The 18445-nt window shown below is 43.2% G+C and overlaps 2 protein-coding genes and 2 pseudogenes across 2 annotated transcripts in view; all 4 read right to left on the reverse strand.

The window, feature by feature from the left end:
- Positions 1-18445, reverse strand: part of si:ch73-233f7.1 (uncharacterized protein LOC100537710 homolog) — a 58361-nt gene that overhangs the window by 16011 nt on the left and 23905 nt on the right.
- Positions 380-3020, reverse strand: LOC125894130 (protocadherin alpha-C2-like; annotated as a pseudogene).
- LOC125894128 (protocadherin alpha-C2-like) lies at positions 3900-6311 on the reverse strand (annotated as a pseudogene).
- On the reverse strand, positions 9696-12529 carry LOC125894127 (protocadherin alpha-C2-like). The gene has a single exon (XM_049585324.1). The coding sequence runs from the start codon at positions 12108-12110 to the stop codon at positions 9696-9698; it is 2415 nt and encodes an 804-aa protein (XP_049441281.1). The 5' UTR covers positions 12111-12529.

Genomic DNA, 18445 nt, shown 5'->3' on the forward strand with positions numbered 1-18445 from the left:
TACAAAGGTTAGCTGACCAGAAATGATATTGTAACAAGGATCTTAAACCCGGAATCAACGCACTGATGATCAGAATTGAATAAGATACTTTTAAAACGGATTAGTCATACATCTCTCACTTTTATTTTTGGTATTTGGAGGTAGCTGTTTTACAAAATCATGAATTCACAATTGGTGTTAAGATTGAGGCGCTTAAAAAATGCATGTCTAAATGCGCAGGAGCTGTTGTCCAGCAATTATCCTCGGGATCCAAATTGATAAGAACTAAAGGCGCAGCTGTTGATACTAGCAGAGTTAAGTTATACAGATCCCATCAAACTCAATTACGAAGGTAAACTAAGCACATCTATTTAATAACACACGTTTAATTTACTTTTTCTCATACCTGCAGAGTGGATGGTGCTGAGTCACTGGTGTCTGTGAGTCCTGTCCCTCTCGGTATACTGGACACGATGTATCTGGAGCCCTTTGGCACAGGCTGTCTAACCACCAGCTTTCCTTTCCTGGTCTCTGCTAGAAACAGACTGTACCAGTAGGCATCGTTGGAGACCAGAGTGGAATCTGCGATGGTGGAGTTCCTCTCACTGATCACACTGTTCCTGCAGGGAGGAGCCGCTTTGCTGGGCTTGGGTTTCTGACACTTGAGCACGATGGTGACCAATATGGTGATGAGCAGGAGAAATGACACCGAGCCCAGACCGATGACCAAATACAGGTTGAGGTCTGAGAAGATGTCATATTCCAGAGGCACCTCAGTCATGTCAGAGTAGGCCTTAACGGCAGTCTCCATCGTGGACAGCTTGATGGTGACTGTAGCAGAGAGAGCAGGCTCCCCGTTGTCCTTGGCAACAACGACCAGTCTCTGGTGACGCGGATCTCTGTAACTGAACATCCTCATAGTCCGGATCTCTCCGTTGTATTGGTCCAGACTGAACAAGGTGGCGTCAGTCACCTGTAGAAACTGGTAGGTAATCCGAGTTGTGCACCGAGTCGGTGTCCAAGGCTATCACCTTGGCAACCAGAGAGCCTTTGTCAGTGGATCTGGGGATCTTTTCCTCCACCACCGAGCCGTGCGCGCCACGGAGACACAATGACCGGAGCGTTGTCGTTCTGGTCCACAATAATGATGTGGACCGTGACGTTGCTGCTGAGTGGAGGAGAGCCAGAGTCTCTGGCCTCGATGTGGAAAAGAAACTCCTTCTCGATCTCATAGTCAAAAGTTTTCAGTGCGTAAAGATTGCCGTTCTCTGGATTGATGGAGAACAGCATGGACATGGAGGTGTTGGCTATCTCCTTCTCTAGGATGAAATAAACTAGATACTGGTTTTCATGGAGGTCAGGGTCAAACGCAGTGAGTGAACTGAGCAAGGCTCCAGGTGCGTTATTCTCCATCACACGGATAGTATAAAATGACTGAGGGAACTGTGGAACATTGTCATTAACATCCAGCAGCTCTAACGTCATAGTGTCATTGTCAGATAAAGGAGGAGAACCTCTGTCTGTCACCGTGAAAGTGACGTCATATTCCGGGACCTTCTCGCGGTCTAATGGCTCTGACACTACTAATTCATAATAGTTATCAGAGGATTCCCTCAGTTTGAAAGGCATATTATCTGGAATATGAAGATCAACCACTCCATTGTCACCTGAGTCTTTATCACTGACACTAACTACTGCTATCACTGTGTCTAATTCTATGTTTTCATTGACTGGACTCTGAAATGATTTGATGGATATTTCTGGGTGGTTGTCATTCATGTCTTCAACCACAATCTTTATAGTACATTGTCCTGATAATGCAGTGGCTCCTTTATCAGTTGCTATAACTTCCATATCATAAATCTTGAAGTCCTCATAATTTAACAGTCCTTTAACCGTAATCTCACCCGTGTTTGGGTTTAAATGAAACGTTTCTTGCGTTTTCTCTGATGTATATAAACTGTATGAATATATTAATTCAGAGTTTGACCCTTCATCTAAATCTGTTGCATTGAGTTGAATAACAAGACTTCCGATAGGAGAATTTTCCATCACACTGATTTGGTAACTCTCTTCTTGAAATGTAGGGGCGTTGTCGTTTGTGTCTAAAACATGAACAATCACACTGGCAGTACCAGAACGAGACGGCATACCGCCATCTACAGCTGTGAGAATTAAATGATGAACAGCCTGCTGCTCTCGATTCAAAGACTTTTTCAGGATTAAATCTGCAAATTTTGATCCATCTCTTCCGGTTTGAATTTCTATAGTGAAATAATCACTTTCGCTCAAATGGTATGTTTTCACAGAGTTTGAACCAACGTCGGGGTCCACCGCATTGCTCACAGAAAAGCGCTCACCAGCCTGCGTAGCCTCTGAAATATCTAAATCTATCGTGTCTCTTCTGAAATGAGGCGCGTTGTCATTTATGTCCATTATCTCTAACTCGATATAAAATATTCTTTTGGGGTTTTCAATTATTGCTTCCATTTTGAGATAACAGGATGTCTTGGCGGGACAGAGAGACTCTCTGTCAATTCGTTCAACAATGTACAGCTCCCCTGTTTCTTTGTTCACGTCCAGATATTTCCTATTGGTAATAACCTCTATGCGCATCTTCCGTTCGACTAATGTCTTCACATCTAGTCCCAAATCTCCAGCTAAATTTGCGACGACGGAGCCTTCTTCGAGTTCCTCGGGAACTGAATAATGTGTTACAGCTGACGCGAAATTCAAGGTGGCAACGAAAAGAAGAATTGTCGACACATACCTTCTCCAATATTCAGAACAGACAACACCTTCCATTGTTACCGCAGATATGTGTTATCGGCAGCGTTGTCTAAAACATTCCGCACAGGACAACTGTGAGGCTTCAGTCAAAATCCCAAACGAAATGAAAATATAGATTGTAAGAAATCCTTCAAGTCCGAATTAATTCAGCACTGGGAGCTGTTCGTTCGCCGTTCTCTCCGTTTCGCTTAAATGATGACTGTCATGGCGACGTGATATCACAAGAGCATGTATGACTGGGGAACAGCGACGCTGCGTGCAAGAAAGACAACCTCTCATCGGGTTTGTTGCATAAAAATTTAAATTATAATTGTGTACCACGAATCAGCCTCAACCGTAACATTTTCTTGCGTACACTGGAGGAGTTAATTTTAATGTTGCTGGTGTGAAGTATTGTCAGTTTAAGTTTGTTTTTTTTTAGTTATTGTTTGTTTTGTTTTGATTTTTCCTGAACACGTTTGCTCTCTCTCACGTGGGTTGTTTAACTGTTTAACACGATTATGACCAGTGTGTTTGTTTGTCTGAGTTAATTTTGCATTTATTTTTATTTGATAATTATTTGTTTGTTTGTTTGTTTTAAGGGCTCACTGCATTTCATCCCTCACTGTTATGCTGTATGAGTAATAACCATGTGCAAAACTTTGATAAATATTTTTTTTAAAACACACACAGACACACACAAACACACACACACACACACACACACACACACACACACACACACACACACACACACAAACACACACAAACTCAAAAAAACAAAACAAAAACAAGGACAATTAAAAATTTAGTTTTTTGAAAGTAGAGGAAAAACATCTGGTATAGTTCACTCCAACGTCAAATTAATACAGTGCGGTTTCCATTTAAATGTAAATAAATGTCAGTACATCAACTTTACCAGTGAGAGTAAAACATCACAACGTGTTGTTTAAAGGAGAAGATATAATTTTATGCGTGTCTTGAATTAAAATTTACGTATCGTCGGGTGCAACGCTGTTAGAAACGCTTTGTTCACAAACGTTGGCATATTATATGTCCCTTATCATGATTTTAAAAGTATCTCTTTATAAGACTAACAAGTCGTATAAGGTAGTACAGCCGATTCAGGTGTAGGCCTATAGAAATGTGTCTCATACCTGCAGAGTGGATGGTGCTGAGTCACTAGTATCTGTGAGTCCTGTCCCTCTCGGTATACTGGACACGATGTATCTGGAGCCCTTTGGCACAGGCTGTCTAACCACCAGCTTTCCTTTCCTGGTCTCTGCTAGAAACAGACTGTACCAGTAGGCATCGTTGGAGACCAGAGTGGAATCTGCGATGGTGGAGTTCCTCTCACTGATCACACTGTTCCTGCAGGGAGGAGCCGCTTTGCTGGGCTTGGGTTTCTGACACTTGAGCACGATGGTGACCAATATGGTGATGAGCAGGAGAAATGACACCGAGCCCAGACCGATGACCAAATACAGGTTGAGGTCTGAGAAGATGTCATATTCCAGAGGCACCTCAGTCATGTCAGAGTAGGCCTTAACGGCAGTCTCCATCGTGGACAGCTTGATGGTGACTGTAGCAGAGAGAGCAGGCTCCCCGTTGTCCTTGGCAACAACGACCAGTCTCTGGTGACGCGGATCTCTGTAACTGAACATCCTCATAGTCCGGATCTCTCCGTTGTATTGGTCCAGACTGAACAAGGTGGCGTCAGTCACCTGTAGAAACTGGTAGGTAATCCGAGAGTTGTGCACCGAGTCGGTGTCCAAGGCTATCACCTTGGCAACCAGAGAGCCTTTGTCGGTGGATCTGGGGATCTTTTCCTCCACCACCGAGCCGTGCGCGCGCCACGGAGACACAATGACCGGAGCGTTGTCGTTCTGGTCCACAATAATGATGTGGACCGTGACGTTGCTGCTGAGTGGAGGAGAGCCAGAGTCTCTGGCCTCGATGTGGAAAAGAAACTCCTTCTCGATCTCATAGTCAAAAGTTTTCAGTGCGTAAAGATTGCCGTTCTCTGGATTGATGGAGAACAGCATGGACATGGAGGTGTTGGCTATCTCCTTCTCTAGGATGAAATAAACTAGATACTGGTTTTCATGGAGGTCAGGGTCAAACGCAGTGAGTGAACTGAGCAAGGCTCCAGGTGCGTTATTCTCCATCACACGGATAGTATAAAATGACTGAGGAACTGTGGAACATTGTCATTAACATCCAGCAGCTCTAACGTCATAGTTTCATTGTCAGATAAAGGAGGAGAACCTCTGTCTGTCACCGTGAAAGTGACGTCATATTCCGGGACCTTCTCGCGGTCTAATGGCTCTGACACTACTAATTCATAATAGTTATCAGAGGATTCCCTCAGTTTGAAAGGCATATTATCTGGAATATGAAGATCAACCACTCCATTGTCACCTGAGTCTTTATCACTGACACTAACTACTGCTATCACTGTGTCTAATTCTATGTTTTCATTGACTGGACTCTGAAATGATTTAATAGATATTTCTGGGTGGTTGTCATTCATGTCTTCAACCACAATCTTTATAGTACATTGTCCTGATAATGCAGTGACTCCTTTATCAGTTGCTATAACTTCCATATCATAAATCTTGAAGTCTTCATAATTTAACATTCCTTTAAGTAATTTCACCAGTGGAAGGATTCAGATTAAATGTTTCTTGTGTTTTCTCTGACGTATATAAACTGTATGAGTATGTTACATCAGAGTTTGATCCTTCATCTAAATCTGTTGCATTGAGATGAACAACGAGGCTGCCAATGGGAGAATTTTCCATTATTTGTATATTATAACTCGCTTTGTCAAAAGCAGGAGCGTTATCATTTGTGTCTAAAACATGCACAATAACACTTGCAGTACCTGATCGAGCAGGTGTTCCTCCATCTACAGCTGTGAGTATTAAATTATGAACAGCCTGCTGCTCTCGATCTAAAGCCTTAGTTAAGATTAATTCTGCAAATTTAGACCCATCTCTTCCAGTCTGAACTTCAATATTAAAATGGTCACTCTCACTCAGATGGTAGGTTTTCACTGAATTAATTCCAACATCAGGATCAACTGCATTACTGAGAGAGAATCTCTCTCCTTTTGGTGTTGCTTCAGATATATCTAAATGAATGGCGTCCCGTCGAAACTGTGGGGCGTTGTCGTTCATATCCAAAATTTCTACTTCTATATTAAAGATTCGTAATGGGTTTTCTAGTATAACCTCCAGTTTGAGATAGCAAGACGCTGATGACTTGGTTGTGCAAATACTTTCCCTGTCGATCTTCTCCACAACATACAGTTCACCAGTCTCTTTGTTCACGTCCAGATATTTCTTATTTGCAATGATGTCGAGACGCATCTTCCTCTGATTCAGTGTATTAACATCCAGGCCGAGATCGGTAGCGAGATTAGCGACGACTGATCCTTCTTTCATCTCCTCTGGTATTGAATAATGAGTCACTGAAGTCGAAATATTGCGAACAAAAGAAAGAAGAATAACGAGCAGCACGTACCTTCTGCAAGACTGCACTGTCACAAACGGCCCCATTGTTCTGTCCAGTTTCACAGCACCTCAAATTGTGTAATGTACGTTTCCAGTAAAGTCTGAATTTTCTTTAACGTTCTTGATCTCAAGCATATTCACACAATTAAAATTCGGAAAATATGTCAGTGCTAGAACGCAGGAGCCGTTTTCGGACTGGTGTTTCAGCACCACGGAGCTGTCCGGTTGTTTCCCTCTCTGCCCTGATGACAACGATTCACTGTCATGGCGTTCATAGGCTGGTATTTTACTAATAAAACAGCGCCACCTTTTGGGTTTTCTACGATACTTTTCACTGCATGTATCATGATGTGCCTTAAAAATCCGTTTATCAGTGTTATTGTGAGTTTAAATTTAGTATCGCTGACAAGAATAATCAGATTAATTTTCAATATTTATGCGCCAAAGTGATGGACATTTTTACCTCCTGAAACTATGATGTAAATCAAAACGTCACTCAGTATTTATATATGTATAGAGAAATGTGTACAGAGGACTCTCACCTGCAGAGTGGATGGTGCTGAGTCACTAGTGTCTGTGAGTCCTGTCCCTCTCGGTATACTGGACACGATGTATCTGGAGCCCTTTGGCACAGGCTGTCTAACCACCAGCTTTCCTTTCCTGGTCTCTGCTAGAAACAGACTGTACCAGTAGGCATCGTTGGAGACCAGAGTGGAATCTGCGATGGTGGAGTTCCTCTCACTGATCACACTGTTCCTGCAGGGAGGAGCCGCTTTGCTGGGCTTGGGTTTCTGACACTTGAGCACGATGGTGACCAATATGGTGATGAGCAGGAGAAATGACACCGAGCCCAGACCGATGACCAAATACAGGTTGAGGTCTGAGAAGATGTCATATTCCAGAGGCACCTCAGTCATGTCAGAGTAGGCCTTAACGGCAGTCTCCATCGTGGACAGCTTGATGGTGACTGTAGCAGAGAGCAGGCTCCCCGTTGTCCTTGCAGCAACAACCAGTCTCTGGTGACGCGGATCTCTGTAACTGAACATCCTCATAGTCCGGATCTCTCCGTTGTATTGGTCCAGACTGAACAAGGTGGCGTCAGTCACCTGTAGAAACTGGTAGGTAATCCGAGAGTTGTGCACCGAGTCGGTGTCCAAGGCTATCACCTTGGCAACCAGAGAGCCTTTGTCGGTGGATCTGGGGATCTTTTCCTCCACCACCGAGCCGTGCGCGCGCCACGGAGACACAATAACCGGAGCATTGTCGTTCTGGTCCACAATAATGATGTGGACCGTGACGTTGCTGCTGAGTGGAGGAGAGCCAGAGTCTCTGGCCTCGATGTGGAAAAGAAACTCCTTCTCGATCTCATAGTCAAAAGTTTTCAGTGCGTAAAGATTGCCGTTCTCTGGATTGATGGAGAACAGCATGGACATGGAGGTGTTGGCTATCTCCTTCTCTAGGATGAAATAAACTAGATACTGGTTTTCATGGAGGTCAGGGTCAAACGCAGTGAGTGAACTGAGCAAGGCTCCAGGTGCGTTATTCTCCATCACACGGATAGTATAAAATGACTGAGGGAACTGTGGAACATTGTCATTAACATCCAGCAGCTCTAACGTCATAGTTTCATTGTCAGATAAAGGAGGAGAACCTCTGTCGGTCACCGTGAAAGTGACGTCATATTCCGGGACCTTCTCGCGGTCCAATGGCTCTGACACTACTAATTCATAATAGTTATCAGAGGATTCCCTCAGTTTGAAAGGCATATTATCTGGAATATGAAGATCAACCACTCCATTGTCACCTGAGTCTTTATCACTGACACTAACTACTGCTATCACTGTGTCTAATTCTATGTTTTCATTGACTGGACTCTGAAATGATTTAATAGATATTTCTGGGTGGTTGTCATTCATGTCTTCAACCACAATCTTTATAGTACATTGTCCTGATAATGCAGTGACTCCTTTATCAGTTGCTATAACTTCCATATCATAAATCTTGAAGTCTTCATAATTTAACATTCCTTTCACAGTAATTTCACCAGTGGAAGGATTCAGATTAAATGTTTCTTGTGTTTTCTCTGACGTATATAAACTGTATGAGTATGTTACATCAGAGTTTGACCCTTCATCTAAATCTGTTGCATTGAGATGAACAACGAGGCTGCCGATGGGAGAATTTTCCATTATTTTTATATTGTAACTCGCTTTGTCAAAAGCAGGAGCGTTATCATTTGTGTCTAAAACACGAACAATAACACTTGCAGTACCAGATCGAGCAGGTGTTCCTCCATCTACAGCTGTGAGTGTTAAATTATGAACAGCCTGCTGCTCTCGATCTAAAGTCTTAGTTAAGATTAATTCTGCAAATTTAGACCCATCTCGTCCAGTCTGAACTTCAATATTAAAATGTTCACTCTCACTCAGGTGGTAGGTTTTCACTGAATTGCTTCCAACATCAGGATCAACTGCGTTGCTCAGTGAGAATCTCTCTCCAGCAGGCGTTGCTTCAGATATATCTAAATGAATGGCGTCTCGTCGAAACTGTGGGGCGTTGTCGTTTATATCCAGAATTTCTATTTCTATATTAAATATTCGCAACGGATTTTCTAGTATTACTTCCATTTTCAGATAGCAAGAGGATTTTGTGTTACAAAGATATTCCCTGTCAATCTTCTCCACGACATACAGTTCACCAGTCTCTTTGTTCACATCCAGATATTTCTTATTGGCGATGAGGTCGAGACGCATCTTCCTCTGATTCAGTGTTTTAACATCCAGACTGAGATCGTTTGCAAGGTTAGCAACGACTGATCCTTCTTTCATCTCCTCGGGTATGGAATAATGAGTCACTGAGGCAGTTACATGGTTTACGAAAGCGAAGAGAATCACAAGCGCCACGTACCTTTTCCGTGAAAGCATTGTTACACCGGGCCGCATTATTGTTCTACTGTTCATCGCGCGTAGCACGCCAGTCACTATAAAGCATATATCCACTGATTTACAACGTTGCAATTGAGTTCCTCATTCAACTTTCTTGATAGAAATATGAATCCGAGAATATGTGGACGAGTAAAGCAGCGAACTCCCCCCTTTGCTTCACTGTGAGTTTCAGCACCACGGAGCTGTCTCGCGTTGTGAAGCTCTGACGTTTTTACAATGACTCTGTCATGGCGACCGTGGGTTAGTGTTTTATCGAGTGAACAGCGCCACTCTTTGCAAACTGCAGTGTGATGTCTTTAAATTGGGGTATCTTTGAAAAACAAAATGTTTTAAAATTTAAATATGAGTCACTGCTGCTCATATTGTTTAAAGTTATTGTGTACTTTTTTTCTCAGCCCCTTGTAGTCACGTAATATTCCCAAATGAAAATGGCAAATTAAATTATAATGAACTCTAAAATATACAGGAGAAATTTTAACTTTGGTCATACCTGCAGAGTGGATGGTGCTGAGTCACTAGTGTCTGTGAGTCCTGTCCCTCTCGGTATACTGGACACGATGTATCTGGAGCCCTTTGGCACAGGCTGTCTAACCACCAGCTTTCCTTTCCTGGTCTCTGCTAGAAACAGACTGTACCAGTAGGCATCGTTGGAGACCAGAGTGGAATCTGCGATGGTGGAGTTCCTCTCACTGATCACACTGTTCCTGCAGGGAGGAGCCGCTTTGCTGGGCTTGGGCTTCTGACACTTGAGCACGATGGTGACCAATATGGTGATGAGCAGGAGAAATGACACCGAGCCCAGACCGATGACCAAATACAGGTTGAGGTCTGAGAAGATGTCATATTCCAGAGGCACCTCAGTCATGTCAGAGTAGGCCTTAACGGCAGTCTCCATCGTGGACAGCTTGATGGTGACTGTAGCAGAGAGAGCAGGCTCCCCGTTGTCCTTGGCAACAACAACCAGTCTCTGGTGACGCGGATCTCTGTAACTGAACATCCTCATAGTCCGGATCTCTCCGTTGTATTGGTCCAGACTGAACAAGGTGGCGTCAGTCACCTGTAGAAACTGGTAGGTAATCCGAGAGTTGTGCACCGAGTCGGTGTCTAAGGCTATCACCTTGGCAACCAGAGAGCCTTTATCGGTGGATCTGGGGATCTTTTCCTCCACCACCGAGCCGTGCGCGCGCCATGGAGACACAATGACCGGAGCGTTGTCGTTCTGGTCCACAATAATGATGTGGACCGTGACGTTGCTGCTGAGTGGAGGAGAGCCAGAGTCTCTGGCCTCGATGTGGAAAAGAAACTCCTTCTCGATCTCATAGTCAAAAGTTTTCAGTGCGTAAAGATTCCCGTTCTCTGGATTGATGGAGAACAGCATGGACATGGAGGTGTTGGCTATCTCCTTCTCTAGGATGAAATAAACTAGATACTGGTTTTCATGGAGGTCAGGGTCAAACGCAGTGAGTGAACTGAGCAAGGCTCCAGGTGCGTTATTCTCCATCACACGGATAGTATAAAATGACTGAGGGAACTGTGGAACATTGTCATTAACATCCAGCAACTCTAAAGTCATAGTTTCATTGTCAGATAAAGGAGGAGAACCTCTGTCTGTCACCGTGAAAGTGACGTCATATTCCGGGACCTTCTCGCGGTCTAATAGCTCTGACACTACTAATTCATAATAGTTATCAGAGGATTCCCTCAGTTTGAAAGGCATATTATCTGGAATATGAAGATCAACCACTCCATTGTCACCTGAGTCTTTATCACTGACACTAACTACTGCTATCACTGTGTCTAATTCTATGTTTTCATTGACTGGACTCTGAAATGATTTAATAGATATTTCTGGGTGGTTGTCATTCATGTCTTCAACCACAATCTTTATAGTACATTGTCCTGATAATGCAGTGACTCCTTTATCAGTTGCTATAACTTCCATATCATAAATCTTGAAGTCTTCATAATTTAACATTCCTTTAACAGTAATTTCACCAGTGGAAGGATTCAGATTAAATGTTTCTTGTGTTTTCTCTGACGTATATAAACTGTATGAGTATGTTACATCAGAGTTTGACCCTTCATCTAAATCTGTTGCATTGAGATGAACAACGAGGCTGCCGATGGGAGAATTTTCCATTATTTTTATGTTGTAATTTGCTTTGTCAAAAGCAGGAGCGTTATCATTTGTGTCCAGCACATGCACAATAACACTTGCAGTGCCAGATCGAGCAGGTGTTCCTCCATCTACAGCTGTGAGTATTAAATTATGAACAGCCTGCTGCTCTCGATCTAAAGTCTTTGTTAAGATTAATTCTGCAAATTTAGACCCATCTCTACCAGTCTGCACTTCAATATTAAAATGGTCACTCTCACTCAGATGGTAGGTTTTCACTGAATTAATTCCAACATCAGGATCAACTGCATTACTGAGAGAGAATCTCTCTCCTTTTGGTGTTGCTTCAGATATATCTAAATGAATGGCGTCCCGTCGAAACTGTGGGGCGTTGTCGTTCATATCCAAAATTTCTACTTCTATATTAAAGATTCGTAATGGATTTTCTAGTATAACCTCCAGTTTGAGATAGCACGACGCTGATGACTTCGTGGGGCAGAGGTATTCCCTGTCTATCTTTTCAACAATATACAGTTCACCAGTCTCTTTGTTCACGTCCAGATATTTCTTGTTTGCAATGATGTCGAGACGCATCTTCCTCTGATTCAGTGTTTTTACATCCAGACCGAGATCGGTAGCGAGATTAGCGACGACTGATCCTTCTTTCATCTCCTCGGGTATTGAATAATGAGTCACTGAAGTCGATATATTACGAACAATTGAAAGAAGAATAACGAGCAGCACGTACCTTTGGCAACACTGCACTGTCACAACCGGCCCCATTGTTCTGTCCAGTTTGACAGCACCTCAAATGATGTAACGTACGTTTCCAGTAAAGTCGGATTTTTCTTTAACGACTTTGCTCTCGAGCATTTTCACCCATTTTTAATCCCGAGGTGATGGTGCGACAACCCGCAAGCAATTTTCAGACTGGTGTTTCAGCACCAGGGAGCTGTCCGGTTGTTTCCCTCTCTGCCCTGATGACATCGATTCACTGTCATGGCGTTCATAGGCTGGTATTTTACTGAAAGAATAGCGCCACCCTTTGGGGTTTGTACGATACTTTTAACTGAATTTATCATGATGTGTCTTACAAGCCCGTTTCTAAGTATAATTGCGAGTTTAAATTTAGTTTCGCTGACAAGAATACTCAGATTAATTTTCAATATTTATGCGCTAAAGTGATGGGCATTTTTACCTCCAAAACTATCATGTAAATCAAAACGTCACTCCGTATTGATATATGTATAAAGAAATGTTTACAGAGGACTCTCACCTGCAGAGTGGATGGTGCTGAGTCACTAGTGTCTGTGAGTCCTGTCCCTCTCGGTATACTGGACACGATGTATCTGGAGCCCTTTGGCACAGGCTGTCTAACCACCAGCTTTCCTTTCCTGGTCTCTGCTAGAAACAAACTGTACCAGTAGGCATCGTTGGAGACCAGAGTGGAATCTGCGATGGTGGAGTTCCTCTCACTGATCACACTGTTCCTGCAGGGAGGAGCCGCTTTGCTGGGCTTGGGTTTCTGACACTTGAGCACGATGGTGACCAATATGGTGATGAGCAGGAGAAATGACACCGAGCCCAGACCGATGACCAAATACAGGTTGAGGTCTGAGAAGATGTCGTATTCCAGAGGCACCTCAGTCATGTCAGAGTAGGCCTTAACGGCAGTCTCCATCGTGGACAGCTTGATGGTGACTGTAGCAGAGAGCAGGCTCCCCGTTGTCCTTGGCAACAACAACCAGTCTCTGGTGACGCGGATCTCTGTAACTGAACATCCTCATAGTCCGGATCTCTCCGTTGTATTGGTCCAGACTGAACAAGGTGGCGTCAGTCACCTGTAGAAACTGGTAGGTAATCCGAGAGTTGTGCACCGAGTCGGTGTCCAAGGCTATCACCTTGGCAACCAGAGAGCCTTTATCAGTGGATCTGGGGATCTTTTCCTCCACCACCGAGCCGTGCGCGCCACGGAGACACAATGACCGGAGCGTTGTCGTTCTGGTCCACAATAATGATGTGGACCGTGACGTTGCTGAGTGGAGGAGAGCCAGAGTCTCTGGCCTCGATGTGGAAAAGAAACTCCTTCTCGATCTCATAGTCAAACGTTTTCAGTGCGTAAAGATTGCCGTTCTCTGGATTGATGGAGAACAGCATGGACATGGAGGTGTTGGCTATCTCCTTCTCTAGGATGAAATAAACTAGATACTGGTTTTCATGGAGGTCAGGGTCAAACGCAGTGAGTGAACTGAGCAAGGCTCCAGGTGCGTTATTCTCCATCACACGGATAGTATAAAATGACTGAGGGAACTGTGGAACATTGTCATTAACATCCAGCAGCTCTAACGTCATAGTTTCATTGTCAGATAAAGGAGGAGAACCTCTGTCTGTCACCGTGAAAGTGACGTCATATTCTGGGACCTTCTCGCGGTCTAATGGCTCTGACACTACTAATTCATAATAGTTATCAGAGGATTCCCTCAGTTTGAAAGGCATATTATCTGGAATATGAAGATCAACCACTCCATTGTCACCTGAGTCTTTATCACTGACACTAACTACTGCTATCACTGTGTCTAATTCTATGTTTTCATTGACTGGACTCTGAAATGATTTAATAGATATTTCTGGGTGGTTGTCATTCATGTCTTCAACCACAATCTTTATAGTACATTGTCCTGATAATGCAGTGACTCCTTTATCAGTTGCTATAACTTCCATATCATAAATCTTGAAGTCTTCATAATTTAACATTCCTTTAACCGTAATTTCACCAGTGGAAGGATTCAGATTAAATGTTTCTTGTGTTTTCTCTGACGTATATAAACTGTATGAGTATGTTACATCAGAGTTTGACCCTTCATCTAAATCTGTTGCATTGAGATGAACAACGAGGCTGCCAATGGGAGAATTTTCCATTATTTGTATGTTATAACTCGCTTTGTCAAAAGCAGGAGCGTTATCATTTGTGTCTAAAACATGAACAATAACACTTGCAGTGCCAGATCGAGCAGGTGTTCCTCCATCTACAGCTGTGAGTATTAAATTATGAACAGCCTGCTGCTCTCGATCTAAAGTCTTTGTTAAGATCAATTCAACGAATTTCGACCCTTCTCTTCCAGTCTGCACTTCAATATTAAAATGGTCACTCTCACTCAGATGGTAGGTTTTTACTGAATTAATTCCAACATCAGGATCAACTGCATTACTGAGAGAGAATCTCTCTCCTTTTGGTGTTGCCTCAGATATATCTAAATGAATGACGTCTCTTCGAAACTGTGGGGCGTTGTCGTTCATATCTAATATTTCTACTTCTATATTAAACATTCGTAATGGGTTTTCAAGTATCACTTCCAGTCTGAGATAGCAAGACGCCAATGACTTGGTGTTGCAATTTTCCCTGTCAATCTTCTCCACAATATACAGTTCACCAGTCTCTTTGTTCACGTCCAGATATTTCTTGTTTGCAATGATGTCGAGACGCATCTTCCTCTGATTCAGTGTTTTTACATCCAGTCCGAGATCAGTAGCGAGATTAGCGACGACTGATCCTTCTTTCATCTCCTCTGGTATTGAATAATGAGTCACTGAAGTCGATATATTACGAACAAAAGAAAGAAGAGTAACGAGCAGCACGTACCTTTGGCAACACTGCACTGTCACAAACGGCCCCATTGTTCTATCCGGTTTCACAGCACCTCAAATGATGTAACGTACGTTTCCAATAAAGTCGGATTTTTCTTTAACATCCTTGATCTCGAGCATATTCACACAATAAAAATTCGGAAAATATGTCAGTGCTACAACGCAGGAGCTGTTTTCGGACTGGCTTTTCAGCACTACAGAGGTGTCCGGTTGTTTCCCTCTCTGCCCTGATGACAACGATTCACTGTCATCGCGTTTATAGGCTGGTATTTTACTCATAAAACAGCGCCACCCTTTGGGTTTTTTCAAGATTGTTTCAACTGAGTTTCGCATAATGTCCATTAAGATCTGTTTATCAGTGTTATGTGAGTTTAAATTGAGTGTCGCCGACAAGAATAATCAGATTAATTTACACAAAAAAGGCGCTAAAGTGATGGACATTTTTACCTCCTGAAACTATGATGTAAATCAAAACGTCAGTCAGTATTGATATATGTATAAAAAAATGTGTACAGAGGACTCTCACCTGCAGAGTGGATGGTGCTGAGTCACTAGTGTCTGTGAGTCCTGTCCCTCTCGGTATACTGGACACGATGTATCTGGAGCCCTTTGGCACAGGCTGTCTAACCACCAGCTTTCCTTTCCTGGTCTCTGCTAGAAACAGACTGTACCAGTAGGCATCGTTGGAGACCAGAGTGGAATCTGCGATGGTGGAGTTCCTCTCACTGATCACACTGTTCCTGCAGGGAGGAGCCGCTTTGCTGGGCTTGGGTTTCTGACACTTGAGCACGATGGTGACCAATATGGTGATGAGCAGGAGAAATGACACCGAGCCCAGACCGATGACCAAATACAGGTTGAGGTCTGAGAAGATGTCATATTCCAGAGGCACCTCAGTCATGTCAGAGTAGGCCTTAACGGCAGTCTCCATCGTGGACAGCTTGATGGTGACTGTAGCAGAGAGCAGGCTCCCCGTTGTCCTTGGCAACAACCAGTCTCTGGTGACGCGGATCTCTGTAGCTGAACATCCTCATAGTCCGGATCTCTCCGTTGTATTGGTCCAGACTGAACAAGGTGGCGTCAGTCACCTGTAGAAACTGGTAGGTAATCCGAGAGTTGTGCACCGAGTCGGTGTCCAAGGCTATCACCTTGGCAACCAGAGAGCCTTTGTCGGTGGATCTGGGGATCTTTTCCTCCACCACCGAGCCGTGCGCCACGGAGACACAATGACCGGAGCGTTGTCGTTCTGGTCCACAATAATGATGTGGACCGTGACGTTGCTGCTGAGTGGAGGAGAGCCAGAGTCTCTGGCCTCGATGTGGAAAAGAAACTCCTTCTCGATCTCATAGTCAAACGTTTTCAGTGCGTAAAGATTGCCGTTCTCTGGATTGATGGAGAACAGCATGGACATGGAGGTGTTGGCTATCTCCTTCTCTAGAATGAAATAAACTAGATACTGGTTTTCATGGAGGTCAGGGTCAAACGCAGTGAGTGAACTGAGCAAGGCTCCAGGTGCGTTATTCTCCATCACACGGATAGTATAAAATGACTGAGGAACTGTGGAACATTGTCATTAACATCCAGCAGCTCTAACGTCATAGTCATTGTCAGATAAAGGAGGAGAACCTCTGTCTGTCACCGTGAAAGTGACGTCATATTCCGGACCTTCTCGCGGTCTAATGGCTCTGACACTACTAATTCATAATAGTTATCAGAGGATTCCCTCAGTTTGAAAGGCATATTATCTGGAATATGAAGATCAACCACTCCATTGTCACCTGAGTCTTTATCACTGACACTAACTACTGCTATCACTGTGTCTAATTCTATGTTTTCATTGACTGGACTCTGAAATGATTTAATAGATATTTCTGGGTGGTTGTCATTCATGTCTTCAACCACAATCTTTATAGTACATTGTCCTGATAATGCAGTGACTCCTTTATCAGTTGCTATAACTTCCATATCATAAATCTTGAAGTCTTCATAATTTAACATTCCTTTCACAGTAATTTCACCAGTGGAAGGATTCAGATTAAATGTTTCTTGTGTTTTCTCTGACGTATATAAACTGTATGAGTATGTTACATCTGAATTTGACCCTTCATCTAAATCTGTTGCATTGAGATGAACAACGAGGCTGCCGATGGGAGAATTTTCCATTATCTTTATACTATAGCTCGCTTTGTCAAAAGCAGGAGCGTTATCATTTGTGTCTAAAACACGAACAATAACACTTGCAGTGCCAGATCGAGCAGGTGTTCCTCCATCTACAGCTGTGAGTATTAAATTATGAACAGCCTGCTGCTCTCGATCTAAAGTCTTAGTTAAGATTAATTCTGCAAATTTAGACCCATCTCTTCCAGTCTGAACTTCAATATTAAAATGTTCACTCTCACTCAGATGGTAGGTTTTCACTGAATTGCTCCCAACATCAGGATCAACTGCATTACTGAGCGAGAATCTCTCTCCTTTTGGTGTTGCTTCAGATATATCTAAATGAATGACGTCTCGTCGAAACTGTGGGGCGTTGTCGTTCATATCTAATATTTCTACTTCTATATTAAAGATCCGTACTGGATTTTCAAGTATTACTTCCATCTTCAAGTAGCATAATGTCAGCGTTTTTGTACAAAGGTATTCCCTGTCAATTTTCTCTAACACATACAGTTCACCAGTCTCTTTGTTCACATCCAGATATTTCTTATTGGCGATGAGGTCGAGACGCATCTTCCTCTGATTCAATGTTTTAACATCCAGACTGAGATCGTTTGCAAGGTTAGCAACGACTGATCCTTCTTTCATCTCCTCGGGTATGGAATAATGAGTCACTGAGGCAGTTACATGGTTTACGAAAGCGAAGAGAATCACAAGCGCCACGTACCTTTTCCGTGAAAGCATTGTTACACCGGGCCGCATTATTGTTCTACTGTTCATCGCGCGTAGCACGCCAGTCACTATAAAGCAGATATCCCCTGATTTACAACGTTGCAATTGAGTTCCTCATTCAACTTTCTTGATAGAAATATGAATCGAGAATATGTGGACGAGTAAAGCAGCGAACTCCCCCTTTGCTTCACTGTGAGTTTCAGCACCACGGAGCTGTCTCGCGTTGTGAAGCTCTGACGTTTTACAATGACTCTGTCATGGCGACCGTGGGTTAGTGTTTTATCGAGTGAACAGCGCCACTCTTTGCAAACTGCAGTGTGATGTCTTTAAATTGGGGTATCTTTGAAAAACAAAATGTTTTAAAATTTAAATATGAGTCACTGCTGCTCATATTGTTTAAAGTTATTGTTTACCTCAGCCCCTTCCGAAAATGGCAGATTAAATTATAATGAACTCTAAAATATACAGGAGAAATTTTAACTTTGGTCATACCTGCAGAGTGGATGGTGCTGAGTCACTAGTGTCTGTGAGTCCTGTCCCTCTCGGTATACTGGACACGATGTATCTGGAGCCCTTTGGCACAG

Source organism: Epinephelus fuscoguttatus, linkage group LG9 (assembly GCF_011397635.1).
Source record: "Epinephelus fuscoguttatus linkage group LG9, E.fuscoguttatus.final_Chr_v1".
In the NCBI taxonomy this organism is placed as follows: Eukaryota; Metazoa; Chordata; class Actinopteri; order Perciformes; family Serranidae; genus Epinephelus; species Epinephelus fuscoguttatus.

What these genes read in the sequence shown, in the direction of transcription:
- LOC125894127 (XM_049585324.1), bottom strand. Translation starts at nt 12,110, where the DNA reads ATGGGGCCGGTTGTGACAGTGCAGTGTTGCCAAAGGTACGTGCTGCTC.